Below are 25,322 nucleotides of genomic sequence, written 5' to 3'. Positions count from 1 at the left end.
GTGGCAACAATCTAATAGCTCTTTCCAACGACTCCAAAATGCAAAAATGAGATTTCCTTCTACCTTCAACCCCAAATCAACTTTCCCAAGCCTGCATGGACAAGTTTTGTAAAGTGCTAGCCTTCTGAATTGATTTTCCAACATTATCCAACCCATTAAGCCAATTTTCAAAATATAAGTTCTAACAATTAATTTAGTAATTATTATTGTGCCCAAAAAAATAATTTAACTAGCCAACTTGAATTAGCTATGCTAATTTTTTCCCCAAATATCTCGAAGCACTTATTGGCCTTATAGACTAGCATTAATAAGTTGATTAATGCCAAGTCTCTAATGTCACCACGGACACTTATGGCTAATTAAAGTGTTATAGGTCAACATCTGACACCAAAAACCACCTAGAATCTAACAAACATAACTTACTACAACTTTTGCCTTTTGGCAATGGCTTATATTTTGGGATCCTTAGACTACTACCATGAAATGACTTGCTTGCACATCACGTGTGCATCTCATATTTGCACATTTGATTATTAAATTAATCAAATGCTAAGCAAAGTATTCAAATTTCATGTCGCCATGATAGATCTCCCCCTTGAAATCCTTGCAATCATCCTCAATTGCACTACAATGTAGCAAATCAAAGTATACTGCATTGGAATTTCCATAAGAAATCATACTCAAAAGAACATTGGTCACTATTGCTTTACCATGCTACTGCCAAAGTCTTTATGAAAATTTTCAGCCAGCATAAAAATAACGTAAAACTGAAAAAGAATCCAAAATTGTTCCCAAAAACTCACGGGATGCATCCATTTATCATGGTTTTAAACTGTTTTGGCTAAGCAACATTAGTAAAGCATAAACTGAGCACAAACTATGGCTTAACTGTCAATGGCATTCATTAAACATGCTATTGTCCATAGAAGCAATTGAATATCATTGAGAACTAAGCATATGATCATAATCAGATCATACGCTGATCACAAAATTGATCACAAGCTGATCTCAAACTATTGTCAAACTAATGCAAACGTATGGTTTCAAAGCTGCAGTGAAAACCATACCCATTTGCATACAAACTATAGTGACCAATACACTGAATAGTGACCTCATGGCAAACATATTGTCAGTATAGTACCTTAGATGAATGCTGAATACATCCGAGATCCTCTATACATGAGAGATGTCCATCATTAGAGAAGTGGAAGCATTGCCTCCCCCTTGAGCATCAAGCAATGCTTTAGATCCCTCCTCTATTGAACTTGAGTGTGCCCGATCCAACATCAATTTTAACTAAAAATCCTCAAGGTAAAGCTACAATAGTTGAGAATGGTCTATCAAGTCATCCTCTTTTATCCACTTAGCATTCATTGGTGAATAGTTCTAAAACTTCGCCAAACATCTTTTGGAAACTTTACCTCTAATATTTCTCTCTTTATGTGCCAAAATTTGCTCTAGCACCAAAATCTCATCTAGCTTCTCAACCTTTGGCTGAATTTCAGCAAATACATCCTAGAGCACAATACCATGAAAAGGCCTCAACAAGCTTATATGAAAGGCATTGTCAATCTGCCAACGTGGAGGCAATTTCAGGCTATAAGCAACATTGCTAAAGCTCTCCAACACATGGAAGAGATATGGCAATCAGCTGCCTTCTTTTGCTTCTCTTGAGACCTCTGAAGAGCATACTTAACCTTTACATAAGTTGCATCCATATTTTCAACGTACCAATCAGCCTCAAAGATCTTGTCCTTTATGTGCAAAATAGAGAGCACTTTCTTGCCACCTTCCACAACCTCAAATGGAGCTTTGCAATGGAACTATGCATGGTGTTATTGTATGCAAACTCTACCAAAGGCTAATACAGCTCCCACTGTGACTTATACTTAGATACATAGTATCTCAAGAAGTCAAGCATTGTAGAATTTGCCTCTTCTGACTAACCATCTCTTGAAGGAAGAAACAAATTTCAATGTGATACCCATGTTCTCAAACATCCCCTTCCAAGATAAATTGGTCATCCGAGAGTCTCCATCATTGATTATCAACTCTGGTATGCCATGATACTCAAATATATGCTACAAAAATAATTGTGCCATCTGATCAGCCTTTATCTTTTTCCTCACAGAAATGAAATGGGCTTACTTGTTGAACCTACAAATAATGGTCTATATCCCATCATTTGTCAGAGTACAACGATGCGGAAGCGTAGGCCCAAGACTAAGAGAGAGTGAACACAGAGAGGAGAGAGAGAGAAAAGGAGAGTGTAAACACAGAAATGAAATGGGCTTACTTGTTGAACCTACAAATAATGGTCTATATCCCATCATATGTCAGAATGAACCCTAACTGTGCAAAAACCCTAACACAGCCTATCCAGGGGATGACTCTACCTCTAACACCCCCTCTCAAATTCTGGACGAGGCATCAAGCTTAGAGATTTGGAATGCTGATGAAATAAAGCCTGGGGAAGCGCCTTCATGAACAAATCTGCAAGATTATCCTCCGTCTTGCACTACTCCACATCAATGGTCCCATCCAGAAGATTCTCCCAAATGAAGTGATACTAGATCTCAATGTGCTTCGTCCGGGCATGGAATACAGGATTCCACACCAAGGCAATGCAACTCTCATTGTCGGACCACAGAAGAGTAGGACGAGTCTAGGGGCAACCAAGCTCCTCCAACAATCTCCAAAGCCACACAACCTCACATGTGGTGGAAGACGCAGCTCGATACTCCGCCTCAATAGAAGAAAGGGCTACCGTGGGCTGCTTCTTGCTACTTCAAGAGATAACACACGTACCCAAGGTAAAGCAGTAGCTTGTAGTAGACCGCCAGTGGTCCACATCACCAACCCAATCCGAGTCACTCCAACCTGCAAGAACAAGATCTGAAGCATCGGTACCGGCTGGATAAGAAATCCCTGAGTCAAAGGTCCCCCTCAAATACCGAAGAATCCTCAGGGCAGCCTACAAATGCACCTATTTGGGTTCAGTCATGAACCCGGCCAAAAGACCCACAGCAAAACAAAGATCAACACAAGTGTTGAGAAGCCAAATCAAGGATCCAATCAACTGACAGTAGCGGAAAGTATCCATCAAGGGAGAATCAGAGTGTGAAGTGGCCTTCCAGTTCGGATTCATAGGAGTAGTAGTGATCTGACAAGTCTATCCCGAAAGTCACCAAAAGTTCCTAGAGATATCTCTGCTGAGAAATGAAAATCCTCCTCTAAGACTGATAAATCTCGTGACCTAAGAAGAAATGAAGCAGCCCCAAATCCATCATCTCGAATGTTTGATGTAAAGTTGTCTTGGTCTCACGGACCTTCTGTGCATGATCCCCTGTCAGAATCAAATCATTAACATACAACACAAACAACACATGACCAACCTCGTAAGTGTGTACATAAAGCTGCAGATTGGCCTTGGAGTGCTGATATCCCAACTTCAACTGAAGAAACAAGTCAATCTTCTCGTTCCATGCACGCAGAGCCTGCTTGAGGCCATACAAGGCCTTCCTCAACCTGTAAACTTTCCCATCCAAGGATCCAAAGCCAGGAGGCTACTCAACATAGATCTCCTCTTGCAAGTCACAATTCAGAAAGGCCGACTTCACATCCAGCTAATAGACCGGCCATCGTCTATGGCCAGCCAAGGAAAGAACAACTCGAATAGTCGCCATACGAGCAGTGGGGGCAAAAGTATCATGAAAATCAATGCCTGGGCGCTGAGCAAAACCTTTAGCAACAAGGCGAGCCTTGTGCTTGTCCAAAGAACAATCGCTAAGGTACTTGGTCTTGAAGACCTACTTGACACCAATCACCTTCTAGTGAGAGGGACGAGACACAAGAGACCAAGTGCCATTCATCTCAATAGCCTCCAACTCGGCTTCCATTGCCTTCCGCCAATGATCAGACTGCAAAGCCTCCTTCACTGAAGTGGGCTCACGATCCTGTATAACACGAGTCAGCAAACAATAGCTAGAGCAAACAAGCTCCATAGAATGTGCCTGGTTCCTTCGTGACCTCCACGGTCCATCCTGCAGTTCCCACTCCTCAGGGACCCCCTCGATCCTTGAATCTCGAAGTGTGTCACGGATCTAACGAGGAGAAGGCCGGACCTCTCCCCATCGCTCTCCATCTCCTGAAGACTTGAGAACATCCACCGGTGGAAGCTTCTCGCGGGGGGCCAGTGGAAGGGAAGACTCTGAATCAGAAGAAGAAGCTCCATCAAGAGGCTCAGGCTCCAAAGGAACTGTCTCGGGAGCCCAACTCTCCCTTGGATCTCCAAGGACGGGGTGCTCCTCACCCCCCTCTGTGGCCGGAACTTCCACAAACCGCACATCTCGGTTTGTGTAGACATCCCGCTTGACAAGATCAAACAAACGATAATCTTGGGACTAGGAGCTGTAGCCAACAAAAACCTGTCATCGGGAAGCTGCCTCGAACTTGTCACGATGTGTCTTCGGGATGTGCACATAGGAGTCACACCCAAAGATCCTGAAATAAGAGACATCAGGCTTCGTCCCAAAGTAAGTCTCAAAAGGTGCCATCGTAGCAACGGCCGAAGTGGGAGATCGATTGAGGATGTGAACTGCGGTAGCCACTGCCTCGGCCCACAGAAACTAAGGTGTCTGTCGGTGCTCCATCATGGTGCGCACCATCTCGATCACACTTCGGTTCTTCCGCTCCAAAATGCCATTTTCTTGGGGAGTATTGGTATTAGCAAACTCCTGGTGAATGCCCCTATCTGCACAAAAACAAGCAAACTCATTAGACATAAATTCACCTCCCTTGTCTGAACGCAAGGTCTTCAGTCGCCGGCCAAAACGATTCTCCTCAAAGAGAAGCCAATCCTTGAAGTGAGAGAAATCCTCCGACTTCAAAGTCAAGAAATAGGCCCAAGTCATCCTGCTGTAGTCATCTACGATCAACATGAAGTACAAGCTCCCCTTCAGGAACTCAGGCCACAAAGATTCGTAGACACAAGCTCCATGGGTGAAGTGAACCGCCTTGAAGCTTTGTTGGGAATCGCATCCCAATGCAATTTCTCACAAATGCAGGAGACACATGGCTGATGGCTCACCACTATATCCGGCAAACCGCGGACAAACGATCCTCGCGACGCCTTCCGAAGGTACTCATAGTTCAAGTGGCCAAACTGAGCATGACATAGCTCGCATTGTGTCTAAGAGATAAGAGCTGTAGAAGACTTCAATTTGTAGATACCATCCTCCTCATACCCGGCAAAGAGAACCTTCATCGATCCACGATCAAGGACTCGAACAATATCACTATCAAACTCCACCAAGAGACCAAGAGCACAAATCTTATGAACCGAAAGCAAATGATATCCCAAGCCTGGCACATGCAACACCTCAGAAGCGTGGATACCACCACATCCATCTGGAATAAGCTGCATCTCATCCCGCGCAGCAATAGACACAGGAGAGGTGTCTCCAATGAGAATCTGCCCACGCGAAGGTTGCAAATGGGCAACACCATCGAAAGAAGGAGTCATATGCCGTGAGGCACCACTGTCCACAATCCACTCTCGAGCCTGGGGAGCTATCATCGTAGCATCAGAAGTCTTCGATGTAGAGTCCTCAATGACTGCTAAGTGTAGAAAAGCAATTGATGAGGGTGCAGCCACCGCTCCAGAATCCTTCATGTCCTTCTTCTTGGTGTGTCCTTATCTTTGTCAAGGCAATCCTTCTTCCAATGACCGATCTTACCACAAATATGGCAAGTTGATTCCTTCTCCTTATCCTTCTTAGATTTATTGTCCTCCTTCTTTTGGTCTTTCCCCTTCTTCTAAGAGGCTTGACCAACCAATGCCTTCGATTTGGAAGCATTCTATCCCTTCAATTGTTCCTCTTGGTCCAAGACCATAGGAACCAACTCTTCCCACAGAAGAGTCGACTCCCACCCTGAAGCAATAAGGGTGGAATAAAAAGCACCAAATTGTGACGACAACTGAGACAGTAAAGTGATCGCCATGTCTTCAGAGCAAATAGGTTTCCCCGCATTTTGAACCTGCATCTGAAGCTACCGAAGCTTGTTGATGTGTTCCCGAAGCGAAGAAGATTTACTCACGGACAAGGTCCGCATCTGCACCTCCAAAGAAACCCTCTTTATCAGGGTCATCCGATTGTACATTTGGTCGAGCTCCAACCATATCTCTCGAGCCACCGTCAAGTGCTCGATGTGAGCTATCACAACTGTAGTGCAAGACAGAAAAAGAAAAGAACGAATCCTGGCATTCAGTTTGTCCCAATGAGACTGGGCCTTGGTCAACTCCGCATGAGCACTTGAAGAGAGTTTGGACTCATCTAGCACCGAGGGCCGGTTAATCTCCTCCAACACAAGCTCCTCCAAATCATAAGACTCTAGAATGGCCAACATCATCGCCCGCCAGATGCGGTAATTGTCACCATCAAGCTTCGGATCCGATGGACGAGCCATAGGACAGGCACCTTTCTATCCATGATCACCTAGATTTTCAAATCAGCCTCTGTAGACATGTTCACTTGCAATGCCTGCACAAACACAAAAGCAACCCCCTCTGACTGTGTAAACGCAGCCTGGTAGGGGTGTTTCCGTCTCTGCCCATACCTTCTTCATCCGCCAAACGCAATGAAAAGGTAAAATCTGCAATGGAAGACCTAAAACGCAGCCTTCCTCCCCGTCAAACAGCAATAAACTGCAGAAAATTCACCGATTGGACTCCTTTCCCGCACGCCCACGCTCGCTTCAACCTTAATCTGATGCGTAGCCCTCCCGCTCGCCCTCGAATCCTAGAAACGCAGCCTTATGTCGCGCTGAAATCTCCTCTTCAGATAGGTTCAGCCCTCAGTCAATCCATCTTCACCGCTCTCATACCATGTCAGAGTGCAACAATGCAGAAGCGTAGGACAAAGATTGAGAGAGAGGGAACACAGAGAGAAGAGAGAGAGAGGAGACAGTGTAAACACAGAAAATCTGCAGTGTAGTATGCTGTATAGGAGTGCAAAAATATACACGAGGGCAGAGGAAATATTTGCGTGTGTCTCAGACTTGATGACCTCGATCTCCGTCAGCCCGAGCACAGTCTGTCTCAGCCAACAGATCTCAAGATCAAAATCTGAATAATGTGTCAACAATGTGCTGGAGAACTACTATATAAAGCAGAAAGAAAATGCATAAAATAACCAAGTCAGCTGCATTAAATGCAGCCGACTGCAATAAAACAATGCCAAGTAACTGTCTGATTGCACTGTCCGACTGCAGGCTGGCACGTGGCACCTGCGCAGATTGCTGATGTGGATGTTGACATGTCCTGCTGACATGGCATTGTACTGCCTGCTGCTAGAGTGCCCTCTGCCATATGCTGTACACTATTGTACCAAACCCTAACTGTGCAAAAACCCTAACACAGCCTGTCCAAGGGATGACTCTACTTCTAACATCATTTCCAACCCTAACTGTGGAGAAATCCTAACGCAGCATATCCAGGGGATGACTCTACTTCTAACATCATTTCCTATAGGTGTCCAAGGAAGCTCAAAGATCAAATCCATAGCAATGCTCTGCCAAGGCCTATCTAGAATATACAAGGACTGCAATAAACCTAGCATCTTTTGTATCATCACTTTTTGACATACAATGCATGTCCTGAAAAACTGCTCAACATCATGTCTTAACGAAGGCCAATAACAAAAATATTTCATTGCTTTAACTATAGTGTCAATCCCTCTATGCCTTGCATAAGGAGGAGTATGGCTCTCAAAGTTCACCTTACTAATTTCTGATATACAATGCATGTCTTGATAAATTGCTCAATATCATGTCTTAACGAACGCCAATAACAAAAATGTTTCATTGTTTTAACTATAGTGTCAATCCCTCTATGCCCTGCATAACGAGGAGCATGGCTCTCAAATATCACCTTATGCCTCAACTACTTTGTGACATACAGTCATCCATGCATCATTAGAAAACCATCTCTAAGCATAAAGTGCTCATACCTCTAGCCATTGCAAAGCTGATCATATGCATTCACAAAGTCAGAATGAGCACCATATTGATCTTTTATGGCATCCAATTCAATGTGATATACCATAGTGATAGTTGAAATCTAAGACTTATGTGACAATGCATCAGCCACCACATTCTTTTCTCCATCTATATACACAAACTGAAAGTGAAACATAGATAAGAAATTGGCCCATCTCATGTGCTTCCCTAACAACTTAGTCTAAGTCAAAAACTAGTGCAATGTATGATGGTCAACTTGCATTGTGAAATCAACCCCTAAGAGAGAGTGTTTCCATGTCTAAAGAGCATGAATTATAACACAACTCTTTCTCATAAACTTGCAAATTCCTTTCTACATCATGAAAAACACAACTCTCATATGCTTAACCGTCCTGCATTAAAACAGCCCCTACGTTGTTTCCACATACATGACACTAAACAACAAATGACTTCATTGGATCAAGCAACACAAGCACAAGATTTAAAGTCATCTTTTCCTTTAGTCTCTCAAATGCTAACATTTCCACTAGTGTTCACTTAAAAGCCATACCCTTCTTCTGCAAAGCATGCAATGGAGATGCAATTTCAATAAAGCTAAGCACACATTTCCTATAATAAAAACATAGATCCAAAAAGTGATGGATCTCATGCACATTTTTCAACAAGAGCCATGAACGTATTGTTTCAACCTTTGCAAGGTCCATATAAATACCATCAACGGACAAAATGTGCATCAATGACTAGTCTTTGCTTATGCAATTCATTGAACACTACGTCCAAATGCTTTCAATGCTCTGCCTCATTCTTTGAGTAGGCAATCATGTCATCAAAGAAGGTGCCCACAAATCACCTTTTTGGCTTGGAGATACGATCCATCATCCAATTAAAAGTGGCAAGAGCATTCCTAAGTCCAAAAGGCATGACAAGAAATTCATACAATCCAAAAGATGTTTGAAAATCTCTCTTTGTTACATCCTTTGGTCAAATATATATCTAGTGATATCCATTTTTCAAATCAATGCAACTGAAAATGACTACCCCCTACAATCTATCTAGAATGTCATCAATCCAAGGGATCAAAGATCAATTCTTTATCGTCATTTTATTTAATGCATAATAGTCAATGGCAATAAGCTATAACCCATCCTTTTTCTGCACCAAAAGTATTAGAGAACAAAAGGAAAATGAGCTAGACTGAATCATTCCTTTTTTCAACAGCTCAGTCACCTAACTTATCTCTTCCTATTGGGCTGCAGTGACTCTAAAAGGTAGCTTACTAGGAGGGCTATTACCAAGGATCAAATCTATCCCATTCTCTTTGGGCCTTTCATGCAGTAGCTGCCTTAAAAGTGACTAAGAACAACAATCAATATACATTTTCAGAAATGAAATGTGATCTTTATCCAACTTAGTCGCATTTTCATCATCAACATTATCATCTTTATCTTTAACAAACCACGTACAAAGAAAAATGAATTTTCATTACTTTGGAAATAGCAAAAGTAGATACAGCAAAAAATAATCCCCCTTTAAGTTTTACCTCAAGGGTATAAGTCTTGCCCCTATGCTATAAAGTAATCACTTTGTTATAAAGATCAATGACTGCATGCACTCTATGGAACCATGGCATACCAAGCAAAGTCTTTGGTGCCTACATAACTCTAAATATGCAACCAAAGCTTCCAAATGAGCGATGTGGCATGCTCTATATGGCCTTTACATGCCATTCCAATTTCTCCCATGGGTCTGTGAAGAAAACTGCTAGGGTTTGCACCAAGGACACACAGAGTGTACGACCACGACAGAAACACAAAGAGACAGACACAGACACAGAGGGCAAAACTCAAACCCTAAACACAAAACTCAAAAACTCAAACCCTAAACGTAAAACTCAAAACTCAAACGCAGACAGAGAAGGGAGAGAGAGAACACAACTTTGAAGTGAATGAATGTTGTAAATGAATGTAAGAGTATACAGTGTGCTTAAGGGTAGAGCAATGTCGAAGTGTGAAGTCCACACGAGACGGATCCCAAGTCCATGACCACCAGTCGGAGTGTAGGAGTGCTGAATAGTAAATGTCAGCAGGCTAGTCACCAAAATGCAGCAATCTTGAGGCTGGAAATTGGTAAACGCAGCAGCATACCGCCGATCGGAGGCTGAAAACTGTGCACAATCTGCTGTAAACAGCAGACTAAAACAGTGTCTGATGTGGCTGGTGATAACTGGATGATCAGATTGCAGCAGATGATGATGTCACTAGCAGCTAACGTTAGCATGGATAAAGGTGCCAGCAACAAGAGCAAACATGGATGGAGTGGCAGCAGTCTCGTGGGCTACACAGCCACGAGGGAGGAGGCTGATGGCTGAAATCTGCACGTGGAGTGAGAAACCTGCACAAACGGAATAAGGCTAAATGGGGCAGCCTGTCTATTTATAGATGTGGAAGGGCGCCCCAAAAATTAGGGTTTCCACTAAACTCTCTCGAACCGCTCCTCGTTTTAGAAATATCCACTAAACTCTCTCAAACCACTCCCTGTTTTAGGGTTTTTACTCTAAAATAGCATTTTTTAAGTGTATTTTGGGGTTGTTTAAGAGGCTAATCATCAAGTAATGCATATTTTAGCTCAACAGGGTCCCATCTCATTCTCTCTGACGCCTAGATGGGATGCTAAGTCTATGAAGATAAAATTGGCTCTAGCACCATTATCAAGAATATTAATGCATATTCGTCCTGATTTGGCACATTGCAATGCAATCAAGAACAATTGTAAGAATTTCAAGGGGGTGGTTTTGTTAGCAGAGTATTTGTCAGCTCATGTGTGAGTCTGAGCTTGATCTGGGCTGGGCATTTTTATTAGGTATTTTAGGTATTTTTTTGGTGTGGCATTTTATGCCAGTGGAGCATTTTATGCACCAGTCGGCCAACATTAAATGCTGTCCGACCAGCATTATTGCTCCCCACTTTTTCAGCCTATTTATACTCAGTGGCTCCTCCTCAGTCAGTCACTTCATCTTCACCATCTGCAGACTCTGTGGAGAGAGGAGCCAGTGCCAGTGCCCACGCAGCCAGTGACTCACTGTTGTATGCAACTGTCTCGTGTTCAGATATATGGATTCCATTTCCCGTGCATACATCTGAGTTCTCATCTGTATCGTGTTCTTTTCTTTTCTCTTTTTGTCTTGTGTTTCAGCAGTTTATTTCAGCACATGTTTATGCTTCCACCGCTGCTCCACTTCTGACATGGTATCAGTTTTCAGGATTTGTGTTTCTGCTGTGTTTTCTTGCTGATTTCAGGACTGTTTTGTACCCCTGCTGATCAGACGACTGCTGTCGCAGCCAGGCGACCTGTTTTGGGGCTGTTTTCAGCCTGCGTTTTTTGCAGTTTTGCTGCCTACGCACCCTCTGCTGCCTGCGTTTTTCATCTGCAGCTGCTGGCGACAGTTTTCTACCTGTTTTTCTCCAGTTTACAGCCTGCGTTTTGCTGATTCAGCATCTCTCGTGGCTGGGTGACTGTTACTTCAGGCCGTTTTCTCTGTTTTTGGCAGTTTTTGACTGATTTTTTGACTTTCTGCAGCAGATTTTGTCTTCTATTGATCAGCTTTTGGGTTATATTGCATGTGAACTCTCTTTTTCTGTAGTCTGTGCTTGTGTTTTGGCTGTGTTTCCTCTCTAAATTCCATCTCTTCTCTACTTCTCTTCTTCTCCTCTCCATATGGCTCCTCCGTGCACTTCCCCTGATGATAAGTTGCATGAGACATCCTTGAGATTACAGAGGCCGCTTCCGGCACATTATGGAGGTGAGGCTTATGTAGCTTCAGAGAGGGGTGACGGGAAGAAGAAGTCGAAGGCCCAGTGTTACCACTGTGGCAAGAAGGGACATTTGCGGAAGGACTGCAAGAAGTTAGCGGCTTCCACGAAGAAGGAGCAGAAGACGAAGCGGGATGCTGACTCTACCGATGAGTCCTCTCCTTCATCAGACTCCGACTCCGCTCCTCCGACCAAGGTGAAGTCCAAGGTGCGGAAGGGCTCCTCTTCTTCGGATCACGGGAAGGGCTTGGTGGCCCCTTCCTCGGCTGCTTTCTAGTGATGGTGATGAGGTCATCCCTCACGACTCTCTTGTGCCAGAGAGGGAGTGTGAGCGGGTGTTCAGATGGGGCAGCCGCACCTCATCTATATTTTTATACAGGTGCACAGGTTCCAGAGAGGGACGTCCCTGACGCATCGACTTCAGTCTGGCGGAATCAAATCCTGGAGCTGGGATTGACATCCAGGTTCATGATGAGCTGGTTATTTGACAGAGAGCGGGAGGCTTTCGTCTGGAGCTCACATGAGGGGACACTTTGGCGGTCTGGCCAAAGGCGGGAATTCATGGTCACCTATGTTCAGAGGCATTTTTGACAGGATGGTCTTGTATGCTCCTGCGAGACATTGGTGATGGACACAGAGACATGCTATGATCTTCTCTATTTTCAGGTGTTTGGTACGATCGACATCGACATTAGGTTCTCTCCGAGGCACCTTGGTGGTGGCTTGATCACCCACTGCTTGGGTATCCATGGTTCTACTTGGTGGTTCTATGTTGTATAGTTTCTGATCCCTATTCATTGTACTATTGTATTGTATCAGATCACTCATGATCTGAGAGAGGGTGTTAGCAGAGTATTTGTCAGCCCATGTGTGAGTCTGAGCTTGATCTGGGCTGGGCATTTTTATTAGGTATTTTAGGTATTTTTCTGGTGTGGCATTTTATGCCAGTGGAGCATTTTATGCACCAGTCGGCCAACATTAAATGCTGTCCGACCAGCATTATTGCTCCCCACTTTTTCAGCCTATTTATACTCAGTGGCTCCTCCTCAGTCAGTCACTTCATCTTCACCATCTGTAGACTCTGTGGAGAGAGGAGCCAGTGCCAGTGCCCACGCAGCCAGTGACTCACTGTTGTATGCGACTGTCTCGTGTTCAGATATATGGATTCCATTTCCTGTGCATACATCTGAGTTTTCATCTGTATCGTGTTCTTTTCTTTTCTCTTTTTGTCTTGTGTTTCAGCAGTTTATTTCAGCACATGTTTATGCTTCCACCGCTGCTCCACTTCTGACAGGTTTGTTACAAGGATGTGAAATTTTATTGCTTTGTCTAGCATTTGATCAAAAGTTAATCAAATGTGCGTATGTGACTTGCACATATGTCAGGTGCAAGTTAATTATTTCACAATATGGGATCCAAGATCCCGAGATATCAATTGGTGCCAAAGGCAAAAGTTGTAATAAGTTATGTCTAACAAGTACTAGGTGGTATCCAATGTTAGATTTGGGCTGAGACCAATTTATTGGCTACTAATGTTAGTGGTGACATTAGAGACCAAGCACTAATTAATTAATTAATTCTAATCAAAGGGTCAATAACTTCTCGGGGACACTTGGGAGACAAATTAGCCTAACCATATCAATTATTGATTGATGGAATTATTTTTCTAGGTACCAGAATAATTATTAAATTAATTTTCAAAATTAATATTTTAAGCTGGATAATGTTAGAAAATGGGATTAGAAAGCTGCCACCTGGCAAAACTGGCCCATACAAGTGGAAAAAAACGTTTTTGGGATTTATGAAAGTCTATTCCAATCATTGTGAGAGAAAGGGAGGCTGTTAAAGAGCAAGGAAATGTTGTTGATGTGTTTTGCAACCACCAAGGACTAGTTCTACAACAATTGACAGTAGCTTACAACCCTCCAAGTACAAGCGACAGCAGCCCAGGGTCCTTTTGGTACAAGTGACAACATATAGGATGGGGCAGCAACCTTTTTGGTGGTCCTAAGCTGTAGGTGATAGCTTCCATGACTGTAGAGCAAGGCAACAACAGTTTTTCAGTCTTTCTTGCGATGAAACTTTGAAGTTTCTCTCTTTACAACATTCTCTCTCATCCTATAGCCATCTCTCAAGTTATCTCAACTAAATTCAACCATTTGAATTATCAAAGGTGGAGATATTGGAAAATCTTTGTTGTACACCCTAATTTACAACAAAAATTAGGGTTTGACAACCACATCAAGATGCATGCTCAAAATTAAGGACCTAGGACTTAAATTAAAAAGTTTCAGGGATATTCAAGAGGCCAGTCAACCAAAGTCAAATTTAGGGCTAAATTTGTCTAGCAAGGAGCAGAGTGAAAGCCAATTCTCCAAGCAAGCCAAGGGGAAAATTGGTTTAAAGGCTTGCTGGTCAATTTTGACACCGAGAGGCACTTGAATTAGGAAGGAGATCAAAGGATCTCACTTGTACTCTATCCATTTGCAATAAAAGTTAAAGAAATACCACAAAGGATGCCAATTTTGGGACCAACAAGCAATTCATAGTCCAAGATTAAAGTGTTAAAGTGTGCATTTCACATTACGTTAATTTTATGCTTGTAATTATTAAATAATCAATTCATTACTACCCTCTTTGAAGAGGAAGGCTGGTTTCAAAAACCCTAGCATATCTTCACATGTATTAGACCCGCGGGTGCTCTTGTAAAGAGTATCCTACGGATATTGTGGAGGCTCACTATCAGTTGAAGGGTTAGGAATGTGCTTTAGTCATCCTCTATGTGGATGATTTGAGCATTATAGATAGCCACACACACAAGGTGGATTGTAAGCAAGAGATCTTCAGCCAAGAGTTTGATGACACATTTAGGCATCCTCCATTTCCTCCTTAAATTAGAGATCTATTAGTTTGCACATGGTATTTTCATTTCTCATGATTGATCCTAGACACAATCATGGCTCCTATTGTGCTGCCCCTCTTGGAGAACTAAACTAGACTTGTGGACTTGCCAAACTCTATTGTGAACCACTAGTCCTAGCCTCTAATTTGAAATAAGAACTCCTCCCAAGAAGCTTACTCTCCTCCTCTAATGATTTTTGTGCATTTGCTTTTCCTGTCCTCAAGAGCCTCCACCATGTTAAAGTCACCTCCAACAATCTAGCGATCGATCTATGGCAGAGACTGAGGAAAAAGAAAAGTCACACAAGAGTGGGCAGTAACTTTGGATGCAGACATCTCAGAGGATGAAGTGGACTATGTTTTGGGACATATCTGAGCTTCTCTCAGAGTTTGGTATGAATACATACAAGCCCATTTTATGCTCCATGGACCTCAAATCTAAGTTATCTACTACAAGTGATTCCTATCAGATGCTACCCCTTACATGTGCCTTGTTAGCTTCCTTATCTTACTCATCCATACAAGGTTGGATATTTCTTATGAGGTGGCATTCTTGCTTTCTTTCATGAAGACTCCGTTGCATGCTCAATAGAGAGCAGCATTGCGCATTCTAAGCTATTTATAAGAGACTCGATCCTATAGGATCAAAGTGACTCTGATTGGACTGGAAGTTTTGGCACTCCACGCTCCACTATAGGTTTTGATCTCTCTCTTGGATCAGGAGCTCTCCCTTGGAGCAACAAGAAGCAACCTAATATGGCCTTATGTTCAAAGAGACCAAGTATCATGTCCTTTGATCTACCGCATAGGAGACTATGACTCGGTCACATGTTGGCAAAGATTGACTTTCCATAGACAAGACCTACACTGCTATGCATGGATAACCAAAGAACTCATACTCTAGTGAAGAACCTCATATTTCATGCCCATACAAAACACATTGAGATTCAATACCATTATGTTTCGAAGCCAATCATGAATCTGAACTAGCAGTGGTGGTCAATGGTCCCACAAAGAACAATACAACAAATCTTTTCATAAGCTTCTATGCTCCAAGGCATGAGATAATGGCCAAAAGTGTTAGTTGGTGACACTAGAGAAGTGACATTTAATGGTACCTAACGCCAATCTGATGGTCAAAGATGACGCAGATACACTTAGGAATAAAAGTTGCCTAGCCAATTTAATTATTTGGTCTGTCATATTATTTTTTCAAGGTATCGAAATAATTATTAGATTAATTTTCAGTATTTAAAAATTAATATTTAATATTTAATTCTGGATAATGCAAGAAAAACCATTTGGAAAGGCTACCACTTGACAAAAATACCCATGCAAAACTTAAAAACGTCTTTAGAGACTGGAGAGAGGCATTTTGATACATTTAGCTTACAAAAGAGAGGGAGGAAATGCTCTTGGTCTGATTTGCAACCATTGGAGGACCTTCTGAAGCAAGCAGGGGCAGGACAAAACCAATCAACAGCAGGAGACAACATCTATAGGCTATTGAGACAGGGTAGCAACTGTAAATGATTGATCTTCTTCAAATCTTCGTGAAGAAAGTCTGAATTTTCTCTCTCCTTAGCATTCTCTCTCATCTCCCAATCTTTCTACCGCCTTGCTCTAAAGTTTACAGCATTGGGATCACCAAAGGCTGAGAAATTTCAGATTTCTCTACTGTAAACCCTAACCTGCATCAAAAATTAGGGTTTAAGCAACAACCTCGAGAAGCATACTAGAAATTGGAAGCTCCAAGACTTGGATTTAACAAGGCTGAAGCTGTTTTCAATCAAATTCAAGAGAAGGGATTAGGAAATCGATGAATCTGGGGCATTTTCCATCTCCGCCAAAGTGGGTGAAAGCCAATTGATTACTCGAATCAAGTAGCAAATCAGATTGAAGACTTGCTAGTCATTTTGGACGGCAAGGGGAGTTGGAATACCGAAAGGGATTGGAAGAATCTCATTATACATGAACTTCTTCTTCAATTAAGTTAAAGAAATACCGAAAGAGGCACCAATTTTGGGGCCAACAGGGTGTCCATTGCCCAAGATTACAAGTTAATTTGCATTTCTCAGTTTTGTAATAAATGTTGCTACTGTAACTAAGTTGTAATCACGGAATTACCACCCATCCATGGAAAGAAGGCTGGTTTCATTGGATCTTCAAACACTCTCCAAAATCTCAAAGGGAATATTAGCATTTCAATGTATTTCGCGCTGGTCATCTCCTCGTTATGAGCTCTACTAGAGTTTGATGGAGACATAAGAGCTCTAACAATTCATGCACTTCAGTCTCCAGTGCTAGCAATTCAATGCATTTCAATTGTAGTATGTTTAAGAGAGTTCACACTACCCACCCCAATAAATTAGCCCAGTGCATTTCAATTTCAGTGGCTTCCCAGGCTCATTCACACCTAGCAGCTGGTTTAGGAGCTAGGGACCTCATTTATGCAGATTAGCTGCATTAAATGCCGCCGTCTACATTGGGTCGACCAAATTTATGGGCTGCCTACTATATATAGTACCACCCACTCTTCCCATTTAGCCTATCATTTTGATCCATCATCAACTTAATCCAATTGTAAAGAAATACTTGAGCATAGAAGATAAACAAAAAGTGTACAACAAAACACAATGATAGAATAGTACAATTCAAAGGTGAAGAATAACTCAAAGTGAAAGAAGAATGAATGACCATTGAATGTAGTAAACACACTATGCAAGAGTATACAAAACCTCAAACATCCATGTCTCAAAATGGACTGAGATAGAGATGAATTGAAGAGCGTGTCATACTTTGAACATATCCCGAAACACAACAAGCAGCCTCCGGCAAAGTGACCAGCTGCTGTAATTGGCTGTAAACAGCAATGCAAACTGCTCTTTCCCAAAAATGAGGGGCCGAAACTGATGTAAGCAATGTAGGTGCAGGGCGGCAGCTATATAGAGCAAATGTAGCATGCTGGAGTGAAGACAAAAGCTGACTGGATGACAGCAACTGTGTACAACCACATCTATGCAGCAAACGCAACCTATACAATAGACACCAGGCAGAGAATAGCTCCGAGCGGGTAAAGATGACCAAAATCTGCAAACACAGTAGATGGAGGCTGGACAAGGTGCCTAGCTAGTGGATAGCACCACGAACTAAGACATCCTCCGTGAGAGGTGTGGACAACTATGGAACAGGGCATCAACTAGAATAACTTGCAAAACAAGGATAGGAACTAGTGGCTAGGTGGCCTCCTATTTATAGATGTGAATCCTCCCAAAGTTTGGGTGTTTGCTTATGGGACACAAAAATTCATAATTTTTGAGTTTTAGGGCTGTTTTAAAGAGCTAATTAATGTTTATATTTGTAATGCACCTTTTTAAACTTAACACCCCCTCTGAAGCCCAAAACTGGAACCCAAGAGGGAACACAATCCTACAGATGCTAAAAGAAAAACATCAGCACAAAACCAAAATGGCTGAAGAAAACATAATGTTAGGCAGCTTACGTCATGCAAAGAGCAATCAAGGGCAGCATGAAGACAGAGCACAACCTTCAAAAGTGTGAACACATAGTGGGGAAGCTGAAAAATCGGTCATGCCGCACACCAAGGGGTCGCCCAGCCCTGCAAAGGAGAGAAACTGAAAGTGTAGGAGCTGGCCTAGAAAACACAGAGTTTCCAGGTCAAGAAACAGGTTGTCCAGCTGGCAGCAAGAGATGGAGTCACCCCAGTCCTGGGATCAGTTCACAGCAGTCAAATGCAGGTAGGAGCAGCACCAGACAAGGGAAATCATACACCTGCAGCAGTAAACAGCACCAAGAACACTAACATAGACATCTAATACCATGTCAGAATAAGGGGCAGCAGTGGAAACGAGAGAAATTGATGTAATAGGCTGCACAAACACAAAGAGGAAAAAAGAATACTGCAAAAAACACAAAAACTCAAGAACATGCTCAAGAAATGGAATCCATATACCAAGGCACAAGAACTGTACAAAGCTTGGGTACCAAGTCACCTACAGTGGGTACGGTCTCCCTCTCTCTCCACTAGGATGAGTATCTTGTTGAAAGATATGACAAATGATGTATTCTCCAAAAAGAGATGTCTTGAATCCCATATGCACACTGAGATAGAATGTCACTACCCAACTACTATAAAGCATTGTACTTGACTATCACTTTCAAGAGTTGAATGCAATATATCATGATGCTTTCTTCTTCAATTAGTGTCATTGTCAGTCTCTTACATAACACTGTGTTTATGAGTCCAAGCTTCCATCTTGGAACCTAATTTACTTGTGTGACAGCAATCCATTATCTGTCATCATGAGTCTTATATTCATCTTCCAACCTCCACAGCTCTTGCCATGCTCTAGATCCATCTTTCTAACATGGTATCAAAACTTGACTGAGCATGGCTTAGCTCTCGTCTCTGCTCCTCCGATCTCTCTTCATCTCTGGTCAACTTAGTTCCAACTGAAGGTCTCATCTTCCACCTCTATCTTCACTTTGCCTTCTTGTTTGCCATAGCCAAACTAGACCAGCAACACTTGGAGCTTTCATAACTCTCTCTACATGCCATATCTCAACTCGATTTCTTCTGGAGAGTTGCTTTACAGTCCAATGCGCTTCATCACATCACAATAATTGAGCCGATTGATGCACAAAGCAGCCACCATTGCGTGATTTCGTCGTTGCTATAATTTTGCGCCTGATTCCAGCCGTACAACTTGTTCTCCTTCTGCAGGCCACCATTGCTGTGAGTAGAGGGCATTTGAAGCTTAGCTTATAAACTTCTTGCACATCAAATATTTCGACAAATTGTTGTATCTACGAGCTGCAACAAACAAAAAACCAGTTGGCCAAAAAATCCTAAATCAAGGAAGCCATAGCCTTGAACTTCAAGCTCATCTTTCCTACATTTTCTCACTCCTACCACTTGAACCAAGTTCCTACCACTCAAATCTGACTAAGTTCTGAAGTTTCCAACAAGTCAAGCCTCAAGAAAAAGATTTGAAGCAACCCACTTGAAGATCAAGCACGCCACCTGAAATCAAGTGACATCAAGCCTGAAATCAAGCTACCATCTCTTAATACTAACCTAGTGCTTCTTGGCACTACTACTTTTTAGCACTTCAAGAACAACTCATTTGTTGGTTTTACCTCAGTTCTTACAGTGACAAACATGAAGATTTTTAATGTGAAATGTCCAATTTATTAAATCCCTTGTACGCCTCAATCTCATTGTAAAATGATAGACACTGCCCGAGCATACTCGCAGTAAAACCTCCTTTAAAATGTCTGAACTTGAGTAAATAGCCAAATTCAATGGTGAAGGCTTTCACGCCTGGAAAGAAAAGAGTCAAGACAATGTACCATCTCATGAGGAAAGACCTTTGGGATCTCTTTAAGGATAATACAAAAGATGCAGATGGCAAGAAAGAAGATGATGAAAACGGGTTCGTTGAAGAAGTCCAGTTTAAGATGTAAAGAATAGTTCTTCTATGGCCATGCACATTAATAAGTTTAAGAGCCTAAAAAATCAACTTGCAACTAGCAAGTGTAAATCAGAAACCATATAACATAGATGAGGATGAAACCATATCAATGCTACTAGCAAGTGTAAATCAGGAACCATATAAGAACCTTATGTCTACTCAAGTAATGTTCCTAATCTCTTACTCAAAGACATTGAGCATTCTTTACTTGATGGAGAAAGTAAACTTAAAAACACGAATGCAAAAGAAACTATCTCTAAGGACAATCTCTTGTACACCAAGGGACTTATGGAGCAAAAGAACATGAACGAGAATTCAACACCAACAAGGATCGGGTCACATGTCATTATTATGGTAAGACTAGGCATATGGCTAGTGAGTATTTCCATAGAAAAAGAGCACAACAAGTGCAAAATGGTAACCATCAAAATCAATTTATAAATAAAAAAGATCAAAAAGATGCTTGGACTATCGACAACAACTCTGACATATTGTTTTAAAGAAATTTTCATTAGTGGATCTTGTGTTTTCCCATAGTGAATTTTGTTTTCCTTAGTGGATTTTTTTTTTTTTTTTTACCTTGCCAAAGATGTTAAGTTTCAAGCTTTAACTTAACTAAGCTACCTATGAGCTAGTCTCCCATACCATGTCATCATGTAGAGGGAACAAAAGCTAGCAAGTGTAAGAACTCATCATTTAAGAAGAGGTGTTGAAAGATATGATAAATGATTTATGCTCCAAGAAGAGATGTTATGAATCCCATATGCACAGTGAGATAGAATGTTGTTAGCAGAGTATTTGTCAGTTCATGTGTGAGTCTGAGCTTGATGTGGGCTGGGCATTTTTATTAGGTATTTTAGGTATTTTTCTGGTGTGGCATTTTATGCCAGTGGGACATTTTATGCACCAGTTGGCCAGCATTAATGCTGTCCGACCAGCATTATTGCTCCCCACTTTTTCAGCCTATTTATACTCAGTGCTCCTTCTCAGTTAGAATCATCATCTTCACCATCTGCAGACTCTGTGGAGAGAGGAGCCAGTGCCAGTGCCCACGCAGCCAGTGACTCACTGTTGTATGCAACTGTCTCGTGTTCAGATATATGGATTCCATTTCCCGTGCATACATCTGAGTTCTCATCTGTATCGTGTTCTTTCTTTTCTCTTTTTTGTCTTGTGTTTCAGCAGTTTATTTCAGCACATGTTTATGCTTCCACCGCTGCTCCACTTCTGACATGGTATCAGTTTTCAGGATTTGTGTTTCTGCTGTGTTTTCTTGCTGATTTCAGGACTGTTTTGTACCCCTGCTGATCAAACGACTGCTGTCGCAGCCAGACGACCTGTTTTGGGGCTGTTTTCAGCCTGCGTTTTTTGTAGTTTTGCCATCGCCTGCTGCCTCCGCACCCTCTGCTGCCTACGCACCCTCTGCTGCCTGCGTTTTTCATCTGCAGCTGCTGGCGACAGTTTTCTACCTGTTTTTCTCCAGTTTACAGCCTGCGTTTTGCTGATTCAGCATCTCTCGTGGCTGGGTGACTGTTACTTCAGGCCGTTTTTGCTGTTTTTGGCAGTTTTTGACTGATTTTTTGACTTTCTGCAGCAGATTTTGTCTTCTATTGATCAGATTTTGGGTTATCTTGCATGTGAACTCTCATTTTCTGTAGTCTGTGCTTGTGTTTTGGCTGTGTTTCCTCTCTCAATTCCATCTCTTCTCTACTTCTCTTCTTATCCTCTCCATATGGCTCCTCCGTGCACTTCCACTGATGATAAGTTACATATGACCTCGATGCTTTTTGAGCATGAGACATCCTTGAGATTACAGGGGCGGCTTCCGGCACATTATGGAGGTGAGGCTTATGTAGCTTCAGAGAGGGGTAACGGGCAGAAGAAGTCGAAGGCCCAATGTTACCACCGTGGCAAGAAGGGACATTTGCGGAAGGACTGCAAGAAGTTAGCGGCTTCCAGGAAGAAGGAGCAGAAGACGAAGCGGGATGCTGACTCTACCGATGAGTCCTCTCCTTCATCAGACTCCAACTCCGATCCTCCGACCAAGGTGAAGTCCAAGGCGCGGAAGGGATCCTCTTCTTTGGATCGCGGGAAGGGCTTGGTGGCCCCTTCCTCGGCTCCTTTCTAGTGGTGGTGATGAGGTCATCCCTCACGACTCTCTTGTGCCAGAGAGGGAGTGTGAGCAGGTGTTCAGATGGGGCAACCGCGCCTCATCTATATTTTTATACAGGTGCACAGGTTCCAGAGAGGGACGTCCCTGACGCATCGACTTTAGTCTGGCGGAATCAAATCCTGGAGCTGGGATTGACATCCAGGTTCCTGCTGAGCTGGTTATCTGACAGAGAGCGGGAGGCTTTCGTCTGAAGCTCACATGAGGGGACACTTTCGCGGTCTGGCCAAAGGCGGGGAATCCATGGTCACCTATATTCAGAGGCATTTTTGACAGGATGGTCTTGTATGCTACTGCGAGACATTGATGATGGACACAGAGACATGCTATGATCTTCTCTATTTTCAGATGTTTGGTACGATCGACATCGACATCAGGTTCTCTCCGAGGCACCTTGGTGGTGGCTTGATCACCTACTGCTTGGGTATCCATGGTTCTACTTGGTGGTTCTATGTTGTATAGTTTCTGATCCCTTTTCATTGTACTATTGTATTGTATCAGATCACTCATGATCTGAGAGAGGGTGTTAGCAGAGTATTTGTCAGCTCATGTGTGAGTCTGAGCTTGATGTGGACTGGGCATTTTTATTAGGTATTTTAGGTATTTTTCTGGTGTGGCATTTTATGCCAGTGGAACATTTTATGCACCAGTTGGCCAGCATTAATGCTGTCCGACCAGTATTATTGCTCCCCACTTTTTCAGCCTATTTATACTCTGTGCTCCTTCTCAGTTAGAATCATCATCATCTTCACCATCTGCAGACTATGTGGAGAGAGGAGCCAGTGCCAGTGCCCACGCAGCCAGTGACTCACTGTTGTATGCGACTGTCTCGTGTTCAGATATATGGATTCCATTTCCCGTGCATACATCTGAGTTCTCATCTGTATCGTGTTCTTTCTTTTCTCTTTTTTGTCTTGTGTTTCAGCAGTTTATTTCAGCACATGTTTATGCTTCCACCGCTGCTCCACTTCTGACAAATGTCACTATCCAACTACTATAAAGCATAGTACTTGACTATCACTTTCAAGAGTTAAATGCAATATATCATGATGATTTCTTCTTTCAGTTAGTATCATTGTCAATCTCTTACATAAGATTGTGTTTATAAGTCCAAGCTTCCATCTTGAAACCTAATTTACTCGTGTAACAGTCAGTCCATTATCTATGTCATCATGAGTCTTATATTCATCTTTCAACCTCCATAGCTCTTGCCATGCTCTAGATCCATCTTTCTAACATATCTGCAACTGATAATGATGAGGGAAAGCAAAGGAGGCAACCTGCCTATAAATAGGCAAGCAATATGACAAAGATGACTACTAGTAGACCAGCCCAAAGACAGGCAAGGTCGACCAGCCTCAATCCACTTATGAAATGCTCACTAATACACAGTCTAACTCATGAGTTGTACGATCTGCTAACAATTTGCACCTAAGTGCATTCTTCTTGTGTCTTTAATTTGCAAATATTCTCATTTCACTTCTATGTGTTGTTGTTTAAATGTGATCGGCAATGCAAAACGTCTTCATAAATTCTGCCTTCACACATGGCATCATTTCCAAGATATTTGAGTGGCCAATGTTTCTATGGAAAGCCATTGCTCGACAGATAAGAGTTACTTTGAAGCACATATAGGTTTAAGTCCAAATAACTATAGACTTTGCTGCAACTCGTGCTCTCGGCATATGAGAAGAGAATAGTTCGCATGTTACAATCAAGTATCGTGTGGATCCGCTCCTGATTTGCTGAAGGCCTTGACAAATTATTGAGTGCCAAATGACTTGGTGAACTCTCTCTCTCTCTCTCTCTCTCTCTCTCTCTCTCTCTCTCTCTGTGTTTTACCTCTCACAATGGGCCTGTATTGCGCAGTAACGCAGGTCCAACGCGCAACCCGGGTAGCGTTGATACTATCAAGGCATTTCATGATGTCCAAAAGCGTTTGGCTGCTTACTTGACCTCCAGCTCCCGGCTGCCAGTAGAGAAGCCTGCACAGGTCACATATAACAGACTCTGAATGTTGTATTGTTGTGTTAGAGAGACAGACTGCCATACGGAATACCAACCATTTCACAGTCATGAGGAATCAAGCCTCCTCGAATGAGCGAGGGAACCTTCACAACAGAACAAGGGGAGGCTGGGAGCACTTGTGCGTAAGAGTGGCCCTTTGAAGAAGTTTGTTTGCGAACAACTGTATTGAAGGGAAGACATCGGTTGTGCAGCATTCTTCGAGGATTAGAGCTTGTTCGGAGCTACGCTTGCCATTCTAAAGGCGCGTACATTGCTTTTCGAAACGTTATACAAGGCCTTCACTTCCTTAAAACAATTACCAAAAAAATGTATTATCACGCTAGGTAAAGGGGCCAATAGATTGTCATCTAACAATCTTTTATTATAATTTCTTTTTCAAGTGAGTTGTATAAATATTTTTTAATATTTAAACTATTTATATTATATAAAGCTCTTTTTTCAAGTGAGTTGTATAAATATTTTTTAATAGTTAAACTATTTATATTATATAAAGCTCAAATAAAAAATATTAGGATATTTTGATATTTTTATCAAGTAGCCTTAGTTACAAACGAAAGGTTCATAAAAGAGGGGGCAATGAGGGGCCAATAGAGTGATACTCGAGAATGCATTGCTTTAAGGTTTTACAATATCTAAAATATTAAAATTTTTACATAGCTCAATTTTTTGACTTAAGTTAAGCTCATCTGTAATTTTAAAAAACTCATATTATATTGTTAAGTGACTAAAAAAGCCACATCTTTCTTGTAAAATTGTCAATCAATTGGGGTGGGGTGTATTTTCCTTTTGGAGGGCACTACTTTATTGGCCCCTTTACCCTAGTTATGCACCAAATGATACAAAGCCTTCGCTTCCTTGAACACTTACCAAACATATTGCCACTGTGTCAGGTTAGTTACA

At 42.2% G+C, this 25,322-nt stretch overlaps 1 protein-coding gene across 3 annotated transcripts in view; it reads right to left on the bottom strand.

Annotated features, from left to right (window-relative positions):
* Positions 1–24,676, bottom strand: part of LOC148018502 (TATA-binding related factor (TRF) of subunit 20 of Mediator complex) — a 55,529-nt gene extending 30,853 nt beyond the window's left edge. For 2 of the 3 annotated variants that reach the window (XM_087661960.1, XM_087661961.1), the window contains exons 1-2: positions 24,458–24,676; positions 24,237–24,379 (exon numbers count right to left, since the gene is read on the bottom strand). In XM_087661960.1, coding sequence (XP_087518086.1) covers positions 24,237–24,379; positions 24,458–24,471 — 157 coding nt within the window. In that variant the 5' untranslated portion in view covers positions 24,472–24,676. Of the gene's footprint in view, positions 1–24,236; positions 24,405–24,457 lie in introns of all 3 variants that reach the window. The other variant, XM_087661962.1, reaches the window with a different exon arrangement.
* Between the last annotated feature and the right edge of the window lie 646 nt (positions 24,677–25,322).

This window comes from Lygodium microphyllum, chromosome 21 (genome assembly GCF_053477565.2).
Source record: "Lygodium microphyllum isolate KBCC chromosome 21, Lygodium_microphyllum_v1.1.10, whole genome shotgun sequence".
NCBI lineage: Eukaryota > Viridiplantae > Streptophyta > Polypodiopsida > Schizaeales > Lygodiaceae > Lygodium > Lygodium microphyllum.
This window is presented reverse-complemented; position numbering and strand designations above follow the sequence as displayed.